Source organism: Odocoileus virginianus, chromosome 7 (genome assembly GCF_023699985.2).
Source record: "Odocoileus virginianus isolate 20LAN1187 ecotype Illinois chromosome 7, Ovbor_1.2, whole genome shotgun sequence".
NCBI classification, from domain to species: domain Eukaryota; kingdom Metazoa; phylum Chordata; class Mammalia; order Artiodactyla; family Cervidae; genus Odocoileus; species Odocoileus virginianus.
In genome coordinates, this window is record NC_069680.1 from 24,683,937 (window position 1) to 24,702,994 (window position 19,058).

The 19,058-nt window shown below is 43.0% G+C and overlaps 1 protein-coding gene across 1 annotated transcript in view; it reads left to right on the plus strand.

Annotated features, from left to right (window-relative positions):
• The window catches only part of ACADSB (acyl-CoA dehydrogenase short/branched chain), a 41,179-nt gene that overhangs the window by 3,859 nt on the left and 18,262 nt on the right, over positions 1–19,058 (plus strand). Inside the window, exons 2-3 of the mRNA XM_020899018.2 lie at positions 16,611–16,770; positions 16,986–17,086. Coding sequence (XP_020754677.2) covers positions 16,611–16,770; positions 16,986–17,086 — 261 coding nt within the window. The remainder of the gene's footprint in view (positions 1–16,610; positions 16,771–16,985; positions 17,087–19,058) is intronic.

Sequence of the window (19,058 nt, forward strand, 5' to 3'; positions counted from 1 at the left end):
CACTGTGCTCTGTGTTGGTTGATTTAGCCCACTCCTGAGGCAGTCCGCTGTTCTTCCAGAAGGTGGTGGCATTGTTAGGAACTACTAGTGACTGGAATGAAGAGCTATAGACTAATGGAAGGGAGAGATTACATGTTCAGTAGTTTTGGGGAATACCTTAGAAGAGAAGCTACTGTTTGGAGAGAAAACATGCAGGGATTCAAGAGATTCTGTTGCTAAAGTTTTGGCCCGAGCATATTAAAACAGAGAAAGGATCAACTTTAAAACCTACAGTGAGATATGCAGTACTTATGTCAGATCTTAAAGTGGATATCCTATGTTTAGTCAGAATTGAGTAGCTGTATTTAGTCAGAATTGAGCCTTATCTTTCAAATCTAAATTCTGTGTTAATTGACCTATCAACCTATAGAACTGTTTATATGCCATATTACGCCTTTATCCTCTCATGGATCATAAAAACATCAGAAAATCACAGTTCTCATCTTGATTAGGTTAATTAACCTAAAGCAATAACAAGCAATGAGCACAATTAAGGGCATGCATGCATGCTAAGTCATTTCTCTCATGTCTGACTGTGTGACCCCATGAACTATATAGTGCGCCAGGCTCCTCTGTCCATGGGGTTATCCAGGCAAGAATACTGGAGTGGATTACTATGCCCTCCTCCAGGGATCTTCCTGACCGAGGGATCGAACTTTTATCTCCTACATTGCAAGCAGATTCTAAGCCACCTGGGAAGCCCATAATTAAGCAAATTGACATTTGATCTTGTATGTATTATCTAAAAAAACTTAGTATGAAGGACCTTCCTCCTCTCTTCCTCTATTTCCTGTTTGGAGTAACTCATATATATTTTAAAGAAGGAAATGGCAGCCCACTCCACTATTCTTGCCTGGAAAATCCCATGCACAGAGAATCCTGGTGGACTACAGTCCATGGGGTTGCAAGAGTTGGTCAGGACTGAGCGACTAACACTTTCACTTTGCTTTCACTTTGAAATTGTTTTTCGCCTTAGCCCTGCCATTGTCCATTCCTCCTAGCAGGGTACGAGAGATCCTGTTTCTCCTCCTCCTTGCCAGCAGTTGGAGTTGTCAGTAAATTGTTTTAGTTTAGCCATTCTGATAGGTGTGTAATTATATCCCATTGTGTTAATTTACTTTTAAAGTAATTCTCACAGTTAGACGCAGTTCAGTTGCTCAGTTGAGTCCGACTCTTTGCAACCCCATGAACCGCAGCACACCAGGTTTCCCTGTCCTTCACCAACTCCCAGAGTTTACCCAAACTCATGTCCATTGAGTCGCTGATGCCATCTAACTATCTCATCCTCTGTCGTCCCCTTCTCCTCCTGCCTTCAATCTTTCCTAGCATCATGGTCTTTCCCAGTGAGTCAGTTCTTCACATCAGGTGGCCAAAGTATTGGAGTTTCAGCTTCAACATCAGTCCTTCCAGTGAACACCCAGGACTGATCTCCTTTAGGATGGACTGGTTGGATCTCCTTGCAGTCCAAGGGACTCTTGAGAGTCTTCTCCAGCACCACAGTTCAAAAGCATCAATTCTTCAGAGCTCAGCCTTCTTTATACTCCAACTCTCACATCCGTACTTGACCACTGAAAAAACCATAGCCTTGACTAGACGGGCCTTTGTTGACAAAGAAATGTCTCTGCTTTTTAATATGCTATCTAGGTTAGTCATAACTTTCCTTCCAAGGAGTAAGCATCTTTTAATTTCATGGCTGCAGTCACTATCTGCAGTGATTTTGGAGCTCAAAAAAATAAAGTCAGCCACTGTTTCCCCATCTATTTGCCATGAAATCATGGATGCCATGATTTTAGTTTTCTGAATGTTGTGCTTTAAGCCAACTTTTTCACTCTCCTCTTTCACTTTCGTCAAGAGACTCTTTTGTTCTTCTTCACTTTCTGCCATAAGGGTGGTGTCATCTGCATATCTGAGGTTATTGATACTTCTCCCGGCAATCTTGATTCCAGCTTGTGCTTTCTCCAGCCCAGTGTTTTTCATGATGTACTCTGCATATAAGTTAAATAAGCAGGGTGACAATATACAGTCTTGACGTACTCCTTTTCCTATTTGGAGCCAGTCTGTTGTACCATGTCCAGTTCTAACTGTTGCTTCCTGACCTGCATACAGGTTTTTCAAGAGGCAGGTCAGGTGGTCTGGTATTCCATCTCTTTCAGAATTTTCCACAATTTATTGTGATCCACACAGTCAAAGGCTCTGGCATAGTCAATAAAGCAGAAATAGACATTTTTCTGGAGCTCTCTTGCTTTTTCGATGATCCAGCGGATGTTGGCAATTTGATCTCTGGTTCCTCTGCCTTTTCTAAAACCAGCTTGAACATCTGGAAGTTCATGGTTCACGTATTGCTGAAGCCTGGCTTGGAGAATTTTGAGCATTACTTTACTAGCGTGTGAGATGAGTGCAGTTGTGAGGTAGTTTGAGCGTTCCTTGGCATTGCCTTTCTTTGGGATTGGAATGAAAATTGACATTTTCCAATCCGGTGGCCACTGCTGAGTTCTCCAAGTTTGCTGACATATTGAGTGCAGCACTTTCACAGCATCATCTTTGAGGTTTTGAAATAGCTCAACTGGAATTCCATCACCTCCACTAGCTCTGTTTGTAATGATGCTTCCTAAGGCCCACTTGACTTCACATTCCGGGATGTCTGGCTCTAGGTGAGTGATCACACCGTCGGGTGCAGACTTATAAATGAAGACAAGTATAAGAATACTGTGACACAATTTTTTTTTTTTAACCTATGGGAGGCATGCAGAGACCTAAACATTGGCCTACCAGATGTTTTGGCAAGATGCTAGGGACATAGGGCCCATGATATATTTGCTAATGGGAAAGAGAATGGTTTAACTGCTGGAAATCGCAGTTAGAGAAAATGTATCAGTATTTTGAGTTTATTTTGCCCTTTGCTGGAAAATTCCCTCTTCTAGCTTATGCTGCAGGTAGAAGTAAAATGCACAGACGTGAAATCATGTAGATCCAAATTTACTGTTTGCAGCATCTTTTAAAGTAACTTTACTTTGAAATATGTAATTAGATTCACAGAAAGTTACATAAACATAGTAGAGACAGAGATTCCCTTGTCCATCACTCTTTGATTCTCCCATAGTTACATCTCAGTCATACAGTTATTGAAACCAGAAAATTGATATTATTGTAATAACAAGGAAATAACAACCCACCAAAATGGTATGAAAATTATTCTAACCCTAAACCCTTTGACCATTCAGCAGCCTCAAGAAAGAAGCATTTTCTATATTCAGACAGAGCCTGCTGAAAGTACCTTTGCAGATATAAACAAACTTTCTTTTCTCTTGTAAATCTATTGTCAGTTATTTTCTAGCACCCCCACCACACCCCAACCCCTACCATTAGAAGCCAAAGGGGTAGAGAAGTTCTCTTCCAAAGAAATGTGTACATATATTTCTGTGGTATTTTATGTCCTGCAGATTTGTATAACCAGGTCCACAGTCCAGGTGCAGATGGACACATTCACAGCAAAGATCTTCCTTGTTGCAGCATCACTTATGAAAATAAAGGGAATTCTGTTACATGTTAGAAACCTCTCCAGAATATGTTGCTACCTGGGGTTGGGAGAAACCAGAATGTGGTACATAGTGTGCTCTCTTTTAGAAGGACCAGGAGGAAAATGAACAACTGTGTTTCTATTTGCTTTATGTTTGTTTGTGAAGAATACCAGCTGGGTGTGTAAGAGGCTCCCCGTGGGAGGCCGGATGGGGATCAGGCAGAAGCTTTTTGAACATCTGGTCTAACCGAAGAGTTTTAAGGAGGGCCACTGGGAGGGTGGTGTAGGGGGTGGTCAGGGAAGGCACATTTGTGGATCATTTATCTTGGACAAATGAATCATTTGGCTTTAGAAAGTTGTAAGAAGGGGTTGAGTTTTTACTCTCCAAAGTCAAGCATGAAAGCCACAAATTCTGGCTCATGCTATTATTCCATGTTAGAAAAACCTGTTGACCAAAAAAAAAAAAAAAAGCACAACGTAAAAGTTGAGAATTATGTTTTATCAGCAGATGGTGAACACTGAAGTCAGATTGATTATATCCTTTGCTGCCAAAGATGGAGAAGCTCTATACAGTCAGCAAAAACAAGACCGGGTGCAGACTGTGGCTCAGATCATAAACTCCTTATTGCCAAATTCAGACTTAAATTGAAGAAAGTGGGGAAAACCACTAGACCATTCAGGTATGACCTAAATCGAATCCCTTATGACTATATAGTGGAAGTGAGAATTAGATTTAAGGGACTAGCTCTGATAGACAGAGTGCCTGATGAACTATGGATGGAGCTTGGATGAACTATGGATGGATGAACTATGATGAACTATGGAGGTTCGTGATATTGTACTGGAAACAGGGAGCAAGACCATCCCTAAGAAAAAGAAATGCAAAAAAGCAAAATGGCTGTCTGAGGAGGCCTTACAAATAGCTGTGAAAAGAAGAGAAGCAAAAAGCAAAGGAGAAAAGGAAAGATATTCCCATCTAAATGCAGAGTTCCAAAGAATAGCAAGGAGAGATAAAGCCTTCCTCAGCGATCAATGCAAAGAAATAGAGGAAAACAATAGAATGGGAAAGACTAGAGATCTCTTCAAGAAAACTGGAGATACCAAGGGACCATTTCAGGCAAAGATGCGCTCATTAAAGGGCAGAAATGGTATGGACCTAACAGAAGCAGAAGATATTAAGAAGTGGCAAGAATACACAGAAGAACTGTACAAGAAAGATCTTCACGACCCAGATAATCATGAAGGTTGATCACTCACATTCACCTAGAGCTGGACATCCTGGAATGTGAAGGCAGGTGGGCCTTAGGAAGCATCACTACAAACAGAGCTAGTGGAGGTGATGGAATTCCAGTTGAGCTATTTCAGAACCTAAAAGATGATGCTGTGAGGTGCTGCACTCAATATGTCAGCAAATTTGGAGAACTCAGCAGTGGCCACAGGACTGGAAAAGGTCAATTTTCATTCCAATCCCAAAGAAAGGCAATGCCAAGGAACGCTCAAACTACCTCACAACTGCACTCATCTCACACGCTAGTAAAGTAATGCTCAAAATTCTCCAAGCCAGGCTTCAGCAATACGTGAACCATGAACTTCCAGATGTTCAAGCTGGTTTTAGAAAAGGCAGAGGAACCAGAGATCAAATTGCCAACATCCGCTGGATCATCGAAAAAGCAAGAGAGCTCCAGAAAAATGTCTATTTCTGCTTTATTGACTATGCCAGAGCCTTTGACTGTGTGGATCACAATAAATTGTGGAAAATTCTGAAAGAGATGGAATACCAGACCACCTGACCTGCCTCTTGAAAAACCTGTATGCAGGTCAGGAAGCAACAGTTAGAACTGGACATGGTACAACAGACTGGCTCCAAATAGGAAAAGGAGTACGTCAAGACTGTATATTGTCACCCTGCTTATTTAACTTATATGCAGAGTACATCATGAAAAACACTGGGCTGGAGAAAGCACAAGCTGGAATCAAGATTGCCGGGAGAAGTATCAATAACCTCAGATATGCAGATGACACCACCCTTATGGCAGAAAGTGAAGAAGAACAAAAGAGTCTCTTGACAAAAGTGAAAGAGGAGAGTGAAAAAGTTGGCTTAAAGCACAACATTCAGAAAACTAAAATCATGGCATCCATGATTTCATGGCAAATAGATGGGGAAACAGTGGCTGACTTTATTTTTTTGAGCTCCAAAATCACTGCAGATAGTGACTGCAGCCATGAAATTAAAAGATGCTTACTCCTTGGAAGGAAAGTTATAACCAACCTAGATAGCATATTAAAAAGAGACATTTCTTTGTCAACAAAGGCCCGTCTAGTCAAGGCTCTGGTTTTTCCAGTGGTCATGTATAGATGTGAGTTGGACTGTGAAGGAAACTGAGCTCTGAAAAATTGATGCTTTTGAACCATGGTGTTGGAGAAGACTCTTGAGAGTCCCTTGGACTGCAAGGAGATCCAACCAGTCTATCCTGAAGGAGATAAGTCCTGGGTATTCATTGGAAGGACTGATGTTGAAGCTCAAACTCCAATACTTAGGCCACCTCATGAGAAGAGTTGACTCATTGGGAAAGACCCTGATGCTGGGAGGGATTGGGGGCAGGAGGAGAAGGGGACGACAGAGGATGAGATGGCTGGATGGCATCACCGACTCGATGGGCATGAGTTTGAGTAAACTCTGGGAGTTTGTGATGGACAGGGAGGCCTAGTGTGCTGCGATTCATGGGGTTGCAAAGAGTCGGACACAACTAAGCGACTGAACTGAACTGAATTGAACGATAACCCTTTATGTGAGATAGCAAGAGAGATACAGATGTATTGAACAGTCGTTTGGACTCTATGGGAGAGGGCGACGGCGGTATGATATGGGAGAATGGCAGTGAAACATGTAAATTATCATATGTGAAGCGAATCACCAGTCTAGGTTCGATGCATGATACAGGGTGCTCTGGGCTGGTGCACTAGGATGACCCGGAGGGATGGGATGGGGAGGGAGGTGTGAGCGAGGTTCAGGATGGGGGACCCGTGGCGGATTCAAGTCAATGTATAGCAAAACCAATACAACATTGTAAAGCAAAATAAATAAATAAAATTTAAAAGTAAAATAAAATAAAAGACACTTGCTCCTTGGAAGAAAAGCTGTAATCAACCTAGACAGCATATTAAAAAGCAGAAACATTACTTTGCCAACAAAGGTCCATCTAGTCAAGGCTATGGTTTTTCCAGTAGTCATGTATGGATGTGAGAGTTGGACTATAAAGAAAGTTGAGCGCCGAAGAATTGATGTTTTTGAACTGTCGTGTTGGAGAAGACTCTTGAGAGTCTCTTGGACTGCAAGGAGATCAAGCCAGTCCATCCTAAACTAAATCAGTCCTGGGTGTTCATTGGAAGGACTTATGCTGAAGCTGAAATTCCAATACTTTGGCCACCTGATGTGAAGAACTGACTCACTGGAAAAGACCCTGATGCTGGAAAACATTGAAGGCAGGAGGAGAAGGGGACAACAGAGGATGAGATGGTTGGATGGCATCACCGACTCGATGGACATGAGTTTGAGCAAGCTCCAGCAGTTGTTGATGGACGTGTAAGCCTGGTGTGCTGCAGTCCATAGGGTCCCAAAGAGTCGGACATGACTGAGTAACTCAACAGAATCAGAATTTGATATCCATTGAAACATCTCTATCTAAAATTACCTTTGTTTTAATCAAATATAACCAAATTAAGGTTAAACTTGTTTGTAAAATGAATCTGATTAATTGATTATATTGGCTCCTTTAAATTGGCTGTGCCAAAAGTTTTCATAAGGAGTCTCAGGACCAGGAAAACCATACCAACGGCTTGTTGGTAGTTTTGCACTGTGGATTTAGGTGAATTCCTTGCTTTTTGAGATCCCCAAAATACTGTGAGATTTTTGAACCTGTTAAGATGTGGCCTTCCTAATTTCCTTGATAAACCTGTTGGGAACGTAAGCGTTTTCAGTCTCTGGAGGGATCAGGTAGAGAGGAAAAAATGTTTCAAGTCTGCTAACAAATGTATAATTTACCAAATTGCTGTCTGTCATAATTAGCTTAAGGGGAAAGGTTTTCCTCACATCTGGGAAAATAAGATTAAAAGCCAATAGTATTTTACAAAACAAAAAAATTATAACTGTATTCACCAGTGTATTCAAGTCAACTAATTTCTTTTTAACAGTTTTATGAAATCAGTTTCCATTAGACCTTTTGTATTTCTTACCCAGTTCAACAGTATGATTTAAAAGTTATTAAAAACCTGCAGTTGTCAAAAAATCCTTTTGTTTGAAACTTCTTGAAGATTAAGCAGTTTTATGCTGCACCATTTTAAGTGCAAGTCACTGCAGCTGGCAGCTCCAGCCCAGGGAGCCTGAAGCAACTAGACACCACCAGAGCCCAGTCCCACGTTGGGTGCCAAAATCTGCTACTGAATTCAGGTTCTGCTGCTTGGTTCTCAAAGGCAATAATCAAGAGGCAAGTGTCAGAAAAAAGAAAAGGTGCTTTAATCAGAAAAGCTGGAAATCTGGGGGCAAGGTGGGTTCGTGTCCTGAGACCACCTCCAAAGATTCTGCTCAGCCCTGACAGTTTCAGAGGGGAAAAAAAGGGCGGGGCGGGAGTGGGGTGGAGTGGGAGAGTATCAGTGAATCCCTGAGGCAGAAGGTTGGATTCTGCCTCCTTCTCCATTGTTTGCAGACTGGCTGATTCTCTTCAGATGTTATCTTGGGATTAAAGGGCTAGTCTTCACTTCTTGGAAGAGAATCAGCAGGGTAGGCAAGGCACAGTGTGCATTCAGGAGAGTGTAAGTCGGGAGTTAGGTTAAATTGCTCGGTGCTCTCATTTCTTAAATAGGTTCTTTGAAGGGAAGAGGAGGATGGAAATGGGGAAACGAGAGAGGGGCAGAAGAGCTGCTTTCACAGGTCTGTAATGTCAAAATCGAGTTGAATAGAAGGACCCTCAGTTGGCGCTGGAAAGTTGCTCGTTGGTGTGGGGACGTCCCTCAGATGTTGGAATTGGTCTCAGAATCATTACAAGTGAATCACACAACCACACTGAGATGGGGTGAAGAAAGAGCTTTCAGAAGCAGTCTTTTGACTGGGTACATGGGGCTAACGACAGAACTGGACCCAAGCACTCTGATTAATTTGATTCTCATGGTGTAGTATGTTCTGAAATGATTTCATATATGTGCTAGGTTTGAATAAGCAGATTCATCCTAGCCAATGAGAAGCCCATAGCCAGGTTTTTCATTGTCAGAAGTTAAAACAAGAAAAACTGGCTAGAATGAACTCTTGTGAAGTCTGGTGCTTAATGGAATTAAAAAAAAAAAAAAGATTTTTGCACATGTGCAGTAAGGAGAACCAGGAAGGCACAGGCGGTGGGAACCACTGTCTACTAGGGCGCAAGGTCTTGTTATATCCGATCGTGTCCTTGGAAAAGACCTCTCTCCTGTCTTCCTTTTTTACCTTTCAGACGTGTGAAAGCTTCTTGACTGAAACACTTGAAGGTTTCCAACAGCACTTTGTTAGCTAGAACGTAGCAGAGAAGGGCTGTGATTCACTCAATGAATTAAACAAGTTTTGCCAGAACACTCAGCAGTTGGGCGTTCGTAAGCTTCTTTGTGCTATTTGTGGAAGGTAGACAGCAATGAAGTGTTTATAGACCTTTTCTCAAAATGTTTTAAAATGCATAAAACATATAGGATCACAAAGGAAATTTGTTACCATAAAAGTGATACATATGCCTTACATTGCAATACAAGAATATGTGCTTCTTAAGTAAGACCTGACAGAAATTTGGATAACTACTATAATTTTGAAGTGGTGATGAGCCCCCAACAATATTTCAACTGATGTAAAGGTATCTGTGATTTATTTTGGTGACAATCACAGATAATAACTACTGTAACTTGTTGCCAACATTCAAAGAATACTGATTTCCTTGATTAGCATTACCTAATAATGTCAAGGCTATGGTTTTTCCAGTGGTCATGTATGGATGTGAGAGTTGGACTATAAAGAAAGCTGAATGCACTGAAGAATTGATGCTTTTGAACTATGGTGTTGGAGAAGACTCTTGAGAGTCTCTTGGACTGCAAGGAGACCCAACCAGTCCATCCTAAAGGAAATCAGTCCTGGGTGTTCATTGGAAGGGCTGATGTTGAAGCTGAAACTCCAATACTTTGACCACCTGATATGAAGAGCTGACTCATTGGAAAAGACCCTGATGCTGGGAAAGATTGAGGGCAGGAGGAGAAGGGGACGACAGAGGATGAGATGGTTGGATGGCATCAGCGACTCAATGGACATGGGTTTGGGTGGACTCTGGGAGTTGGTGATGGACTGGGAGGCCTGGCGTGCTACGGTTCATGGGGCCGCAGAGTCGGACACGACTAAGTGACTGAACTGAACTGAATCAAGTATTAGCATAATCTCTAATATTCCAGTTAGAGGTTAGTGAAATAAAATATAGTTTTTCCCCATCTATGTTCTTGGGCTTTGTTCTGCCTATAGGAGCCTGCAGACCCCAGATTTGATCATTAGTACTTCTGAGTGCAGCAGAACTCTGGGCAGTTGAGTAGGAAACAGATCAGACTCAAGCTTCGAAAAGTATTTGGCAAGGCATAAATAACCATTATTCCATTCAGCTAGCAATTGCTGCTCTATACAAAAAAATGTGATGATGTGGTGCAATGGGTTATAACCGTGGAAAATCATTTTGATGGAGTGGACACCAAATTGCAGAGGCTGAGGTCAACACTGAAGGGCAGGGGGCAGTTGAAAATCATCGCGGAAACCTTGGGCTGAGCTGTTAAAGGCAAGGCAAGGAGATATCTCCTTTATTAAGAACTGCCATATTAAAAGAAAATCTTTTTTTTTTTCCTGCCCAAAAGGAGAGGTGTTATCTTTCAATGCTTTGGTTTATAATGGATTCCATTCACTTAGCATACACAGCCACTATTTTATGATGAGTCTTCTATACTTGTACACCACTTTTTTAAAGTACGTTTGCCCCTGTTATCTTGTGTCTAAAGTAACTGCTGTGGGTCGGACAGTCATATACTTTGTCAGTAGCAGTATTGAAAGTAAGGGGGGCACAGTTGTGTCAGCACGGAAAACTGGGTACAGTAAGAGCCCCTGGCATCCTGAGTTTCTCAGTGCTGGGTTTTCTGCTGAAGATTAGCTTTGGTAGAAAGGTGATGTACAGCGAGTTCTGTAGTGGGTTTAGTGAAGCAAATCTCCCCTAGAAATAAGAAATGTGGGCAGTGTATTACAGCTTTTGACATGTAATAGGCAAGATTCCAGAGCATTTTGTGGAGAAAGTAGCTTGGCCCGTTCTTTCATTCATTCAAATATAGACTGAGGGCCCATCCAGCCACTGACCAGAAGGACACCCACACTGCACTCCAGCTCCCCTTCTCCCTCCCTTCCTCCCTCCTTGTGCCTGCTGCTGCTCACTCTGTCTCCTCCTGCTGCTTAGCAACGCTCCCCTGCCCCACCCACCGGAGGTCGGGTTGGGGGCCCCTCATACCTGCATCTCTGACTTCATTCCTTATCCTGTGTCTTCATTCTTGTCATCTGTTTCAACAGGAAGAAGGCGGTGTCTTCCCCCTTCCTTTTATCTAGTCCCAAGTTTTCACGTCTCAGCTCTGTCTTTTAATGAGAAAAGAAAAAGGTCCATGCAGCTTTGCCCTGAATTGTCTGTCTCCTAATTCTCAAAACAAAATCAGCTGGAAAAATTGAGATGGACACATTTTTTTTTCTTTTTTCCCTGACTGGCCAGTATTTCTTTTCCCCAGGAGAACCCAGAGCAGACTGCATGTACTTAGGCACAGAACTGCAGAGACTAACCCATATGTAGGCGAGATTAACAGTGATGTCAGACTCTTGTTTCTTTTTTCCTCTTTTTATCAATAAGCTTTTCAGTGAACACTCAAAGCTATTAAAAAAATACATTGCAATATATTACTACATATGCTTTTTTTTTTTTCCCCAGGTCAGGCTTTATTGGGACTCCTGCTGCAGGGTGGGGGTATATGAAAACAAGCCCTTGCTTGCTCTGCACCCCAAGGAAGGCTGAGCTTGTTCCTTATATGGGAGAGGGTAGGGATGTGTCCAGGGGTCAAGTGGGGGGGTGGCGGCTTACTTACGTGGTCTGCCCACCCCTTAGGTGGTGTTGGGTGCTGGGGCATGCTTTTGCTCTTCATGGCAATTGGGTTTTTTGGTCTCTTTGTATCCTTTGCCCAGAATCTGCCCTAACTGCTCATGCAGGCAGTTATTTTTCATCCCATATAGTTTCTTTGTGTTTTATTGCTGGAGGAGCGGTTGTTCAGGTGTAAACTTTGCAGCAATGCAGCAAAGGGTCCCAGACCCCAGACCTGTCTCATTCCCTGCTGAGAGACTGTACATTGTTGTTCTTAAGATGCTCAAGATTCTGAAACTTCTTCCTGCTGGACAGGGACCGCAGACCTTCGCCTACCCTAGAGGTGTAGACGTCCCTCGCTGACTGTTCCAAGCACCTGTAGGGACCTGGGCCACTCTCCACTGGAATGGGCTGAGTTCCTTGAGCCATCATGAGCCTTACATCAGGCTGTTGGAGCCAAAAGGACACAAACTTAACCAAAAGGTTAAACAAGCAAGGGATGTAAAGGAGAACAATAACCATTGAAGGACCTAGAGAAGGAACCTGGTTAACTTTGGTCTTCCTTAATGTTGATAAGGGAGGCAATATCACCTGGGCTTGTTCAGTTCAGTTCAGTTCAGTCGTTCAGTCATGTCTGACTCTTTGCGATCCCATGGACTGCCAGGCCTCCCTGGCCATCACCAACTCCCAGAGCTTCCTCAAACTCCTGTCCATTAAGTCGGTGATGCCATCCAAGCATCTCATCCTCTGTCGTCCGCTTCTCCTCCTGCCTTCAATCTTTCCCAGCATCAGGGTCTTTTCCAGTGACTCAGTTCTTCGCATCAGGTGGCCAAAGTGTTGAAGTTTCAGCTTCAGCATCAGTCCTTCCAATGAATATTCAGGACTAATTTCCTTTAGGAGGGACTGGGTGGATCTCCTTGCAATCCAAGGGACTCTCAAAAATCTCCAACACCACAGTTCAAAAGCATCAATTCTTCGGCATTTAGCTTTCTTTATAGTCCAACTCTCACATCCATACAGGACTACTGGAAAAACCATAGCTTTGACTAGACAGACCTTTGTTGGCAAAGTAATGCCTCTGCTTTTTAATATGTTGTCTAGGTTGGTCATAGCTTTTCTTCCAAGGAGCAAATGTCTTTTAATTTCATGGCTGAAGTCATCATCTGCAATGATTTTGGAGCCCAAAAAAGTAAAGTGTGTCACTGTTTCCACTGTTTCCCCTTATGTTTGCTGTGAAGTGATGGGACCAGATGCCATGATCTTAGTTTTCTGAATGTTGTGTTTTAAGCCAGCTTTTCACTCTCCTCTTTCACTTTCATCAAGAGGCTCTTTAGTCTGTCTTCGCTTTCTGCCATAAGGGTGGTGTCATCTGCATATCTTAGGTTATTGATATTTCTCCCAGCAATCTTGATTCCAGCATGTGCTTCATCCAGCCCGGCATTTCACATGTGTACTCTGCATATAAGTTAAATAAGCCGGGTGACAATATGTAGCCTAGGCTTGTATTTCCTTAATATTAAATTTTATCTGTTCTGGCACATTGATCCAAGTGCAGCAGGAAGCAGTTGTTCTGTCAGAAGATTATCAAGGGCCAGACAATTGTCAGGAACCATGTCAGCCAAGGGAACAAGAACATTTCCAAGTCCCTATAAGACTTCAAATAGGAGCCAACCCTCTACATCATTTTACTTAGCTGTCCGATGGTGCCTATCTTTTGAACAGGTATCTCAGAGCTTCTGGCTCACAGGTATACTATTTTCTGTTGTGACCTGCAGGGTTTCTGAGGGTAAAAGCTTTAGTCTGGACAAGTGTACCCAACTAGATATCCCCTGCAGTTTGACAGCAATCAGTTCAGTTCAGTTCAGTTGCTCAGTCATGTCCGACTCTTTGCGACCCCATGAATTGCAGCACACCAGGCCTCCCTGTCCATCGCCAACTCCCGGAGTTTACTCAAATTCATGTCCATCGAGTTGGTGATGCCCTCCAGCCATCTCATCCTCTGTCGTCCCCTTCTCCTCCTGCCCCCAATCCCTCCTAGCATCAGGGTCTTTTCCAGTGAGTCAATAGGTGGTCTTGGAGAGACCCCTCTCTCCAGGTTTTAAGAAGAATTTGGTCCCCCCGGGTTTTTGTGTGTGTGTGTGTGTGCGTGAAAGTACTATTCCTTCCTCTGTATTTTTAATGGGGGCTGGCTGTGCCTTGTGGGCATAGTCCCGGATTGCTTAATTTGCTTTTTTCCCCCTCAACTTTACATTTGCTTTTTAATTTTGCAAAGCTTGACTTTGTTTCTTGCCTGTTCCATGAACTCTGTCTTGTCCTGACAGTGCCCTCAGCTTCTCAGAAGCTGGTAAACTCTGTCCCTGTGTTCTCTCAGGCATTTGGCAGATCCTCAGTATATTCTGTTAATTTTTGTTGGCTGCAAGGAAAACACTAATTCTTTTAACAGCTTCACTGAGGTATAATTTACATAGCAATGTAATTCACGCTGTGTAATTATAGTGTGGTTGAATGGCATCACTGACTCAGTGATGATGAGTCTGAGCAAGCTCCGGGAGATGGTGAAGGACAGGGAAGCCTGGCGTGCTGCAGTCCGTGGGGTCGCAAAGAGTCGGACATGACAGAGTGACAGCAGCAACATCATTCATGCTCTTTAAGAGTATAATGCAGTAGTTTTCAGTAAATACACAGAGATGTGCAGCCAGCATCAGAGTCTGATTCTGGAACATTTCCATCACCCCAAAAAGATCGCCGTGCCCTTTGGCAGGCACCACTCATTCTCGCCCTGAACCACAAGCAACCACTGCCCCACTTTGTGTCTGCATGGATTTACCTGTTCTAGAAATTTCATATAAAGAGACTTACATAAATAAATGATCTTCTGAGCCGGCTTCTTTCACTTGGCGTGTTTTGTGTGTGTTCAGGAAAAAACTAATTCCTCATTTGTTTCCCCTGTACTAAAATTCTACAGAAAAAAAATTGGGAAGGCATAACAAGCATTTTTTTCCCCAAAATAATTCACCTTCATATAATTTCTTCATGTATGCAATTTACACTTATCCATTTATTTAACTTCCTATCTTTTAATACCCCTACACCTGATGTCCGAATCCCTGCATCCCAAGCCACAGTTATCTGTGCTCCTTCTCTTCCTTTTTAGCTCTAATGCCTAGCATTTTCTGGGTTCTTCCCAGGTAGAGGTGATACTAGATATTCCATGTACTCTTTTTTCTTTTACACTGTTTTTTTAATTGGAGGGTAATTACTTTATAATGTTTTGTTGGCCTCTGCCATCCATCAGCATGAATCAGCCACAGGTATGCATATGTCCCCTCCCTCCTGAACCCCTCTCCCACCTCCCTCCCCATCCCACCCCATCCCACCCCTCTAGGTTGTCACAGAGCCCTGGCCTGAGCTCCCTGTGTCACACGGCAAATTCCCACTTGCTTTTTCTTTTACTTACAGTAATGTATCTGTTTCCATGCTATTCTCTCAATTCATCCCACCCTGTAACACATGCATATGGAATCTTGAAAGATGGTACAGATGAACCTGCTTGCAGGACAGCAATGGAGGTGCAGACACAGAGAACAGACTTATAACAAGCATTTGAAATCAGATGATGTCTCTCTGTCTCTCTCTTCTTTTCATTGAAATCGGACGGTCTCTCTGGTCAACAAATCCATTGTTGACCAGAAGTAGAAGGATTTGGGACCCTGTGACAGGGGGCACACTAATGGCAGGAGGAGCTAGCCTTGCAGTTTCACGGAGTTCCAACCCTGCCTATGTCTCTTAGACCAGCACTGCTGTGTTCTTAGGGGTCAGAGGAGCGTTAGTCACTACTGTTGTTGAGCTCCTACTGTACAGTGGGTACCATGCTAAACCCTTGATGTAGACTGCTTCCACAAAATTATTGTCCTTATTTTCCAAAGGTTATTATCCTTATTTTTACAGGGAAGGAAATTAAGATGAGCAATTTTAACCGAGAGGTTAAAAACCACCTGCCCAAGATCACATAGCTCAGTTGGTAATGAATCTGCCTGCAATATAGGAGACCCCAGTTCAATTCCTGGGTCAGGAAGATCTGCAGGAGAAGGGATAGGCTGCCCACTCCAGTATCCTTGGGCTTCCCTTGTGGCTCAGCTGGTAAAGAATCTGCCTGCAATGCAGGAGACCTGGGTTTGATCCCTGGATTGGGAAGATCCCCTGGAGAAGGGAACCGCTACCCACTCCAGTATTCTGTCCTGAAGAATTCCATAGTCCATGGGGTCACAAAGAGTTGGACATGACTGAGTGACTTTCACTTTTCACTTCAAGATCACATAATAAGCAGCCAGACTGACACTAGTTCTTTCGGACTCCGGAGCCTGTTTTCTTAACCTGTATGTTCTGGTACTAATTAATGAGAAGCTGAAGAAAAAAACAAAACAAAACACTGGCCACAGAAACCCAAAAAGCGGAGCTCCATGCAGCCGGGCAGGGCAGCTGGGATGCTCGGCTCCCTCAGCTGTCCCTGGGCCTCACACAGCCCTGCCCCACGGGAGAATTCTCTTCACCGTAGTCAGTCAGTACTGTTAGAGTCTGATTTTCCTAGCCAAGAGGTTACAGAAATGTGTCATTTGAAGAATGAGTTCCACCTGGAACATTCTGTTTCCTCAAAGGTAAGAAGTAATTATGTGGGGAGGCGTATTCCTTTAGAACAGCTCCTCCCCGGATCACACAGCCTGTGGTTTTTGGTACAGGATGTGACCAGGCGCCAGGCCAATCTCCCTTATTTTTCTGAAAGACGTTATAAAGGGTGGGTTTGTAAAGTTGACTCCCAAAGCAACTGACATTCTCTCCTCTTGACATGCTCTTCTGCCCTGGCGCGTGTGCGCGTGTTCCCTACGAAATGGCGATGGTTCGCACAGCTACGAAGAAACTTCCCAAGCTGCCTGTCTTCCTGGAAAACTCCTCCTCATGCCCTAAGTTCTTCTCAGCCGGAAGCTCAGCTCAAAGCAGCAACCAATGGACTACCTCTTGCCCCTCTGCAAACATTTACCGATGAGGAGATGATGATAAAGAGCACAGGTGAGTGAACCCGGGTTTACCACATTTCCCCTCAGGTTACGGCGTGGCCTTTGCTATGAGATCACATGGCCTGTGACAGGACTGGGGGCGGTGTTCTCCTAAGTTTGTGAATGGAATTTTTGCCAATTTTAAGTCTTCCTCTTTTCCTTTTTTTTAAATTAATACATGCCAGATTTATAAAATAAAGACTTATTAGTATTTTTTTTCCCCTACAGTTAAAAGATTTGCCCAGGAACAAGTTGCTCCTTTTGTTTCAAAAATGGATGAAGATTCAAAAATGGAAAAATCCATAATACAAGGATTATTTCAACAAGGGGTATATAATTCATGATTATTCTAATTTCAAACTTTCAGAAATACCTTCCAGTGTTAAAATGCATGCATACCTTTAAATTTAGGAATGGTAATGATGGCATAATTTCCTAGTCAGAATTATGTGACTTCTCTTTCAGATTGAGAGCCTAGTTAAATTTTTTTTTTAATTGAATTAACTTTTAAAATTAGAAATACCGGTGCTTTTTAAGTAAAAGGTTAGAAGCAAGAGTGATTTCTTCAGACCAGTGGTATTAAACTGGGGTCTATTTTTGTTCCTCAGAGGATATCTGGCAACGTCTAAAGACATTGGTAGTCACAACTAGATGTGCCACTGACATCTAGTAGGATGCAGGCACAACATCGAAGAGTGCACAGGATGGCCTGCTGAGACACAAAATTATCCAGCTTAGTAACGCCAAGGATACGAAAACTTGCTTTAGTAAAACTTCACACCAGAGCATCTACCTGAATCTCTATGTATGTAGGAAACCTAAAAGCAAGAGGTTCATATCTGAAATCCATCAGATTTAACCCGGGCAACCAGTTTCCAACTTTTTAATTAGAAACTCATGGTGCTTTAATAGAAGCACAGTATATAAAATAGATAAAAATAGAAATGTCCTGACTGTGAGTATAGGGAGAGGTTATCAGCATGGGAGCCCCATGGAGAACATTTCAGAATCACCGGGCTCTTCATCTCTCCCTTCTGTATAGGTAAGAAGATTTTTCTTGATTTTTTTGGAATACCAAGGCTCTCCCTGGTAGCTCAGCTGGTAAAGAATCTGCCTACAGTGTGGGAGGCCTGGGTTCAATCCCTGGGTTGGGAAGATTCCCTGGAGGAAAGCATGGCAACCCACTCCAGTATTCTTGCCTGCTGAATCCCCATAGAGCCTGCTGGGCTACAGTTCATGGGGTCACCAAGAGTGGGGACATGACTGAGCGACTTAAGCACACACATGCAAGGCTACCCCAGGTGGCGCTAGTGGTAAAGAACCTGCCCGCCAATGCAGGAGATGTAAGAGACACAGGTTCTATCCCTGGGTTGGGAAGATCCCCTGCAGGATGGCATGGCAACCCTCTCCAGTACCCTTGCCTGGAGAATTCCATGGACAGAGGAGCCTGGTGGGCTATTATCCATGGGGTCGCACAGAGTCGGACACTTAGCAACTTAGCACACAAGGCTGTCCCAGAACTAATAGTCCCTATTAGTTCAGAGCCATTGGCTTAAATCTTGACCAGTTATCGTGTTTGAAAATTAGCCTTTTCCAGTAATTGTTTTATTTCTTTTTTTTTTTTCCTTTTTTTATTTTTATTAGTTGGAGGCTAATTACTTTACATCATTACAGTAGTTTTTGTTATACATTGAAATGAATTAGCCATGGATTTACATGTATTCCCCATCCCAGTTCCCCCTCCCACCTCCCTCTCCACCCGATCCCTCTGGGTCTTCCCAGTGCACCAGGCCCGAGCACTTGTCTCATGTACCCAACCTGAGCTGGTTATCTGTTTCACCCTAGATAATATACATGTTTCAATGCTGTTCTTTTGAAACATCCCACCCTTGCCTTCTCCCAGAGTCCACAAGTCTGTTCTATACATCTGAGTCTCTTTTTCTGTTTTGCATATAGGGTTATCGTTATCATCTTTCTAAAGTCCATATATATGTGTTAGTATACTGTAATGGTCTTTATCTTTCTGGCTTACTTCGCTCTGTATAATGGGCTCCAGTTTCATCCATCTCATTAGAACTGATTCAAATGAATTCTTTTTAATGGCTGAGTAATATTCCATGGTGTATATGTACCACAGCTTCCTCATCCATTCGTCTGCTGATGGGCATCTGGGTTGCTTCCATGTCCTGGCTATTATAAACAGTGCTGCGATGAACATTGGGGTGCACGTGTCTCTTTCAGATCTGGTTTCCTTGGTGTGTATGCCCAGAAGTGGGATTGCTGGGTCATATGGCAGTTCTA